This window comes from Chrysochloris asiatica, unplaced genomic scaffold (assembly GCF_000296735.1).
Source record: "Chrysochloris asiatica unplaced genomic scaffold, ChrAsi1.0 scaffold00216, whole genome shotgun sequence".
In the NCBI taxonomy this organism is placed as follows: domain Eukaryota; kingdom Metazoa; phylum Chordata; class Mammalia; order Afrosoricida; family Chrysochloridae; genus Chrysochloris; species Chrysochloris asiatica.
The window spans coordinates 1,685,762-1,694,670 of record NW_006408734.1 but is presented as its reverse complement, the minus strand read 5'-3'; the positions used below and the strand labels follow the sequence as shown (position 1 = coordinate 1,694,670).

The window sequence follows — 8,909 nt, the reverse complement described above, 5'->3', positions numbered from 1 at the left end:
ATGAATGGTTGAATGTGAAGCTGATGATGTGCCCTGTAAACTTTCACTCAATGCAAAATAAAAACATTTAATTAAAAAAAAAAAAAAAAGGCTCATTCAAAGTGACAAAACAGAATATGGATTGGAGATTGAAAGAGAGAGACAACATAGTATTTTACTGGTTTAATTTACAATAAAAATAATGAAGACGTGAAGTAAGTCAAAGGGCAGTAAAATGGAGTAAGGGACCAATTGAGAAGATAGATACAATAAGTACTAATGATCAATGTGATTGGCAGGTCAGGCAGACAGAGAAGAAAAATTTACACAATAATTCCAAAGCTCGAAATTTGTGATTATCTGAGATAGAGAATTTTAGAAAAGGAGACAGTTGTGCAATGTAAAATAATGAGTTCAGAACACAGAGGTAGAGCTGTGCATGACAGTAATTGACAATGATGAAAGTCTCAAGATCAGGAGAAAGCTCATCCTAGAGATAAAACATCTGTAACTGGTAGCACAGTGGGCTAAGTATTGGGCTGCTAACCAAAAGGTCCATGTTTCCAATACACCAGCAGCATCTCAGTTTAATGAGGCAGTCTGCTTCCATAAAGATTTACAGCCTCAAGCACCCTATGGAACAGTCCTATAGCGTCACTATGAATTAAAATCCACTTGACTACAGTGGATTAGGAGTCCTGGTGTGGTGCTGTGGGTTAATGTGACAGACTGCAAAGCTATTTGAACTGCAAGGTCAGTGGTTCAAGCTCACCAGCTGCTCCTCGAAAACCCTATACAGGGTCACTATGGGTCGGAACTGACTCAGCGGCACTTATCAATAACAATCCACTTTTGGATTATCAGGTTGTAATTCTTCAAAAATCCCTTTTAGAGACAACAGAATCAGAACATGGGTTGAAGGTATGGATTTGAATGAGGAGAAACAAACAAAGGATGATAAGTAAAAGGTGTTTAGAAAGAAAAAATGCAGGCATTTAAAGAAAGTTGTGAAGAAGCATTTCAAGAGGGGAAAAAATGTTATTCCATTATTCAGCATTTAACAAGTGTTCTTTAGTCCCACCCCTGTGTCAAGCAGTGCTCCAGGACAACAGTTGGAAAATGAACCAGAAGAAAAGGATGTTACAGAAACCATGAGAAAAACTGTTTCTGGTACTGATTGCTGTTGTTACATGCCATTGAGTCAGTACGGACCCATAGCGACCTTATGCACAGCAGAACGAAACACTGCCCAATCCTATGCTAACCTCACTATTGTTGCCACACTTGAGTCCATCGATGCTGCCACTTGGACCACCCATCTCATTGGGGGTCTTCCTCTTTTTCTCTGACCTTCCACCTTATCAAACATGATATTCTTCCCCAGCAACTGGTCCCTACTGACAATATGTCCAAAGTATGAGAGACAATGTTTGGCCATCTTGGCCTCTAAGGAGCACTCTGGCTGCACTTCTTCCAAAATGGATTTATTGGTTCTTTTGGCAGCCCATGGCACTTTCAATATTCTCCTCCAACGCCATAACTCAAAGGCATCAATTCTTCTACGGTCTTCCTTATTCACTGTCCAGCTTTCACATGCATATGAGGTTATTGAAAATACCATGGCTTGGATCAGGTGCACCTTAGTCCTCAAACTGACATCTTTGCTCTTCAACACTTTAAAAAGATCTTTTGCAGCAGATTTGCCTAATGCAATACGTCCTTTGATCTCTTAGCTATATTCAAGTAAACTAAATATTGAATGTAGAGATCATCTCAAGACCAGATTTGATGAATTAGACACTAATAACTAAAGAACAGAAGAGTTGTGAGAGGACATCAAGAACAATGTACAGAAAGAAGGCAAAAGGTCATTAAAAAAACAAGAAAGAAGAAAAGGACCAAAATGGATGTCAAAAGACTCTGAAACTTGCTCTCCAGCATAGAGACTCTAAAGCAAATGGAAGAAAGGAGGTTGATGAGCTGAACAGAAGATTTCAAAGGGCTGCTCTAGAAGACAAACTCAAATATTATCATGAAATGTGCAAGGATCTTGAGTTAGAAAACCAAAAGGGAAGAATACTGTTGTTCAGTGTTTCTCAAGCTGAGGAAACTGATGAAGAAATTCAAGTCTCAACTTGAGATATTGAAGGAGTCCTGGTGTGGTGCTGTGGGATAATGTACTGGAATGCAAGATCTGTATGAACCACAAAGTCAATGGTTCAAATTCACCAACCACTCATTGGAAACACTAGACAGGGTCGCTATGAGTTAGAAATGACTAGACACATATTAACAACAATCAGCAAAATATTGAATGATGCAGACAGCATCAAAAGAAGATGGAATAAATATAGAGTCACTATATGAAAAAAAAATGGTTGATGTTCAACCATTTCAAGATATAGTATATGGTCAAGAGTCAATGATATTGAAGGAAGAAGTCCAAAGCACACTGATAGCACTGGCAAAGAACAAGGCTCCAGGAACTGATGGACTACAAATTGAAATCTTTCAACAAACCAATGAGGCACTAGAGGCACTTACTCATCTCAGGCAAGAAATTTAGAAGGCAGCTACCTGGCCAACTCATTGGAAGAGATCCATATTTGTACCCATTTCAAAGAGAGGTGGCCCAACAGAATGTAGAAATCACCCGATAATATCATTAATATCACATGCAAGTAATATTTTGCTAAATTCAAAAATAGCTACAATAGTACATTGGGAGGGAACTGCAAGAGGTCTGGATTTTCATGAGGACGTGGAATGAGACATCAGTGCTTATGTCTTATGGATCTTGGCTAAAAGTAGCGAATACTAGAAAGATGCTTACCTATGCTTTATTGACTACACAAAGGCTTTTAGTTGTGTTAATCATGACAAGTTGTGGACAACACTGTGCAGAATGAGTTTTCCAAAATACTTAGTTGTGCTCAGAAGAACCTGTATGTAGACCAAGAGGCAGCTGTTCAAGCATAACAAGGAAATACTGATTTGTTCAAAATTAGAAAAAGTGTGAGCAGGGTTGTATTCTTTCACCAGACTTACTCAATCTGTATTCTGAACAAATAATTCGAGAAGCTGAAGAAAAACATGGCACCAGGATTGGAGGAAAACTCATTAACAACTTGTAATATGCGAATGATGCAATCTTGCTTTCTGAAAGTGAAGAGGACTTTAAAATAATTACTGATGAAGACCAAAGACCACAGCTTTCGGTACGCATTGCACCTCAATGCAAAAAAAGCAAAAATCCTCACCACTGGACCAATACATAATGTCAAGATAAATAGAGAAAAGACTGAAGCTGTCAAAAACTTCATTTTGCTCAGATCAACTATCAATACTCACGGAAGCAGAAGTCAAGAAATCAAATGATGTATTGCACTGGGCAAATATGTTGCACAAGACCTCTTTAAAATGCCCAAGAGCAAACATGTCAGTTTGAGGAATAAGGTGCACCTGACCCAAGCCATGATATTTTTTGTAACTTCATATGCATGTGAAAATTGGAATATGAATCAAGAAAATTGAAGAATTGATGCAAGTGACTTATAGTGTTAGAGGAGAATGTTAAAAGTACCATAAACTGCCAAAAGAACAAACAACTCTGTGTTGGAAGAAGTGCAGCCAGAATGCTCCTTGAATGCTAGGATGGCCAGACTTCATCTTTCATACTTCAGACATATTACCAGGAGGGACAGGTACCTGGAGAAGGACATCTTGCTTGGTATGGTGGAGGGTCAGCAAAAAACAGGAAGACCCCCAACGAGATGCACTGGTACTGTGGCAGCAGCAATGGACTCAAGAGTAGCAATGATTGTGAGGTTGGCACAGGACCAAGCAGTATTTCGTTCTGTTTTGTATATGTTCTGAGTTAGTACCAACTCAACGGCACCTAACAACAACAACAAGATTGAAAAGCATCAGAGCTGTAAGCATTCTTGGGGAGTTGTAGAAGTCAAATAAGTTGTATGTGTGTTAATGCTGAGAATAGCTTTGTTGTAGACTGCATTAAAATACAGATATTAGTAAGCTCTAAGAATGCTGATGTCAGATGCATAAAGCCAGTAAAATTCAAGATTAAAACACTACCAAATGACAAATTTAGAATCTACACAATGAAAGCAGACCCAACCAGAAAGTGATCAGATGGCATTTATAATTGTTTAAACCTGCATTGCACTTGTGTGTGTTTGTGTGTGTATTGTTGCTAAACTCTGTATATAGAATGCCTCAGGAGCGCTGAATTTGAACTCTGTGGTTGAACCTTGTGGTTTAAACTGACCTTGCAGTCCAGCACTTACCCTACAGTGCCACACCAGTACTTACATATGTGTATGTGCTGTTTGTTATTGTTGCTTTTGGGTACCGTGGAGTCAGTTCCAATTCAAAACACTGCCCCATCCTGCACCATCTTCACAATCATTCCTATGTTTGAGCCCATTGGTGTGAAGCCACTGTGTCAATCCATCTTGTTGATTGTTTCTTCCTCTTTTTTGCTGACCCTTACTTTACCAAGCATGATGTCCTATTCCAGGGTCTGGTCCCTCCTCATAACACGTGCAAAGTATCTGGGATGAAGTGTCGCCATCCTCACTTGTAAGAGGCATTCAAGCTGTACTTCCTAAAAGGTTGATACATTTGTTTCTGTGGCAGTCTATGTGTCTTAGTTACCTAGTACTGCTTTCAGAGAAGTATCACAAGTGGATGGTTTTAACAAACAGAAATTGATTCTCTCACAGTTTAGGAAGAATGGCAAGGGAAAGGTCCTGGTCTCCTTTCAGCATCTGTGGGCCCAGCATTCCTAAAAGAGCTCCATGTGTCTTGGCATCAATTGTTCCCTGCATCTAGAAGCTTCACAGTGCAGGGACCCCAGGTCCAAAGTACACACGCCACTTCTGGCTTTTCTTTGTTGGTGATAGAAGTCTCTTTCTCTGCTCTTGTTTCTCTCTTTTTATCTCCTGTAAGATGAAAGGTCTTGCATGCCATACCCTTGGGAATCTCCATACATAGGCACTATGGGTTAATGTGTTGGACTGCAAGGTTGTTTGAACCTCAACATCAGCAGTTCAAACTCACCAGCCTCAGAAAACCTATACAGGCCTGCTATGGGTTGGAACCTTAATAATCTTATTGGTTTATAACATCAGATCACAACTTGGTGGCTCATCACATAATTGTCAAACCATTGCCAAAAAAATGTTTTATGGCTCAGTCAAGCTGACACATGTATTTTTTGGAGGGGGAAGGGAAACAATTCAATCTATGACACCATGGTACATTCAATATTTTTCTTCAACATCATAATCCAAAAGTATCAATTATTCTTCAATCTTCCTTATTCATTGTTCAGCTTTCTTATGCATATGAAGCAACTGAAAATGCTATAGCTTGAATTAGGTACACCTTAGTCCTCAAACTGACATCTTTGCCCTTTAAAACTTTAAAACAGTCTTTTGTAGTAGATTTGCCCAGTGTAATATATCATGGGATCTCTTGACTGCTATTTCATGATCATTGATTGTAGATCCAAACCAAATAAAATCCTTGAAAACATCAATATTTTCTCATTTATCGTGATGTTTTCTATTGGCCCAATTGTGAGGATATTTGTTTTCTTTACATTGCTGTGCAATTCATACTGAAGGCTGTAGTCTGAGCATCATCAGTTAGTGCTTCAAATCCTCTTCACGTTCAGCAGGTATAGTGTGTCATCTGAATATCAAATATAGTCCAGTTTCATGAGTTCTTTGCTCAGTATACAGACTAAGTATGGTGAAGGGATAAAACACACTTTTCTAGATTTTAAACCATGTAGTATTTCCCTTGTTCTGCTCAAATGACTGCCTCTTGGTCTATGTAGAGGTTCCATATGTAGAGGTTCCATATGAGCACAACTCCCCTTCTTCGAAATGTTATTCATACTTTGTTATGTACCACATAGTTAAATGCCTTTGCCTAGTAGATCAAACACAAGTAAATCTTTTTCTGATATTCTCTGCTTTTAGGTCCTATGGTGGTGGTTATATGCCGTGGAGTCAGTTCCCACTTATAGCGACCCTGTACAGGGTTTCTGAGGGTGTAAATCTTTACAGGAGCAGAAAGCCTCTTCTTTCTCCTGCGGAACAGCTGGAGTTTCAAACTTAAAATAGAAAATGCATGTTACCAAGGAAAAAAACTATAATCTGGATTGTATTGCTGCTGTTTGTTTTTAAGTGCTTTTGAGTCAGTTTCAACTCATAGCAACCCTGTATAGAGTTTCCAAGGAGTCTCTAGTGGGTTTGAATCTCCAATTTTGTGGTTAGCAGTCTAGTGCTTATCCTACAGTGCCACACCAGGATTTTATTAAACTTCTGAAAATCACCAGACTATAAAAAGTAGAATGTAAAATGGATTTATTCAATGTTTTATCTAAATCACTCAACTCAACCAATTGGTTGGTTGGTTATGTGTCATGGAATAGGATTTCTGAGGCTGTAAATCTTAACAGGCACAGAGAACTATTGACTAATAGATTCAACTAGTGGCCTGCAGTTAGCAGCCCAATTCGTAGCCTACTAGCTACCAGGGCTCCTTAACTATAACCAATGTTGTCGTTGTTAAGTGCTGCGGAGTTGATTCTAACTCATAGAGGGTTTCCAAGGAGTGGTTGGTGAGATTGAACGGCCGGCCTGTCAGTTCAAATCAAACTTGTGGTCTAGTGCATTATCCTACAGTGCCACACTAGGACTCCTAACTATAACCAATTGTTGTTGTTGTTGTTGTTGTGTGCCATCGAGTTAGTTCAGACTCATAGCAACCCTGTGTAGGGTTTCCCAGGAGTGGCTGGTGAGTTTGAACCACTGACCTTGCAGTTCAAACCAACCTTGAGGTTGAGTGCTTATCCTGTGGCACCCCACCAGGATGCCACTATAAAGCAAAATAATTATTTGAATCATGTAACAAAAAACAACAAAATACCCACCAGTTGATCCTCAGAAACTCTATACAGGGTTGCTGAGAATCGAAACCAACATGGTGTGGTGCCATAGGATCACCACTGGACTACAAACCACAAGGTTGGTAGTTCATATCTACCAGCTGCTCCTCTGAAACCCCATACAGAGTTGCTATGAGTCGAAACCGACTTAAAGGCACTTCACAACAACAATACCTACTCCATGCCTCTAATAACATAGTGGGTTACAAGTTGGACTCCTAACCATAAGGTCAGTAGTTCAAATCTACCAGCCACTAGCTGGGAAAAAGATGAGGCTTTCTGCTTCCATAAAGGTGTGGACTTGGAAACCTCATACAGGGTTGCTGAGTCAGAAACAACTCCATAGCACATAACCATCAACTATCACTGCAATCCTCAAGAATACAACTTTTCATAATAAAATGTGGGGGAAAGAAAGGATGTCTCACTTCAAAGAAAATGTGGATATAATAAAAAAGTAGCACCTAGACAGAGAAAAAAATAGGATTATTATTATATGAAATTTCAAAGTTGTTGTCAAAGTGCCATTGTTAAATTTTCGACGTATTAGAGACCCCATGTGACAAAGTGGAACTGTCCTATGTTGCAATCTTTAGGGAAGCCGACTCCCTCATCTTGCTCCTGTGGATCGGCTGGAGCGGTTCGAAACTTACTTTGTAGTAACAAATGTCTCTAAACTGAACAAAACTACTGAGGCAGATAGGATTACAAAGAAAAGACAGGCTAGAAAGAGAGAGAAGTATGCAGGATTTGGAGACTTGTATCTTCAGGGTCGCTATGAGTCAGAACCGATTCCACAGCACATAACCAGAAACATCTTCTACCAAGCTAGGATATCAAAATCCTAGATCTAGTCTATACAACTGAAAATGTGTTATGGAAAACCACAGTAGAATTAAGTCCTTACCATAAGTTTACTTGTTGCTAAGTGGCGTCGAGTCAGTTCCAACCCATAGCGACCCTGTATAGCATGTCCAAGGAGCGGCTAGTGAGCTTGAACCACTTGTGCTGCGGTTCAAACTGACCTTGCAGTCCAGTGCATTATTAAAGGCCAGTGCATTAACACACAGCACCACACCAGGGCTCCCATATGCTTAGTAGCCTTGGCAAATGGGGCAAGTTATCTTATCAGTCCTCATCTGTAAAAATATGGATACTATTTTTCTTGCCTACTTCATGTTTTGCTATACTATTAATTGTTACTTCACTTTGTGTTTAACTTAGAAGCGAAGCTGGCTGAAGGCGAAGTGTCTGTCAAGGGAAAAGGCTGGGCTTTTCCCTCCATCTTACCTGATGCCTGCTGCTTCAGGAAAGGTACCTGGTAGGATCCAGGACCCACACAGTCCTCAGTGCCGCCACCCTCAGTCAATCTGAATAAGCGAGGGGCCCGATCATACATAATGGCCTGGGGGAGCTGGGCGTAGAAAACGGCTAAACACAGGGTGGTTAGAGGCTGGAGCAAAAGGAAGCTGAACTAGTCAAAGGGTGCCTGGGGCAAAACTGCCGTAAATGGATAAACTATTTCATTGGGTCGATCTCGGCACCCACTAATTAGTGTCAGAATCCTCCCAGGTCGATTTCTGGCATGATGGTAAAATGGAAGAGAGAAGCACAACCAGAAAAATACTCCCAATCAATCTTCAATTAAACAGCAGAGTACTAAAAACTAGCCCGTGGTAAGAGATTAAAAAAGTAGGTTTCCGGCCCTGGCTCCGCCCATTTCCCCTCTGTCCCGGAAGCTTGGGGAGGAGGCGGGTCCAGACTCTGGAGAAGAGAGTTGGACTATAGTCTTCCAGGTCCGACTCATGGAGTATGCGCGCAGGTTCCCTTGACTGTCACGGGATAGCTCCTCCCCAGAGTCGAAAGAGTTGAAAAGGCGACGCTTTGGAGTACATCCTTTTACCAAGATCCTTATCAGGTAATCGTCTTGGTTTAATGTGCAGAAAAC

The 8,909-nt window shown here is 40.4% G+C and overlaps 1 protein-coding gene across 1 annotated transcript in view; it reads right to left on the bottom strand.

Annotated features, from left to right (window-relative positions):
- The window catches only part of LOC102811447 (sperm-tail PG-rich repeat-containing protein 2-like), a 471,006-nt gene extending 462,646 nt beyond the window's left edge, over positions 1-8,360 (bottom strand). Inside the window, 1 exon segment of the mRNA XM_006872962.1 lies at positions 8,252-8,360. Within this exon segment, the coding sequence (XP_006873024.1) occupies positions 8,252-8,360 (109 nt within the window).
- Between the last annotated feature and the right edge of the window lie 549 nt (positions 8,361-8,909).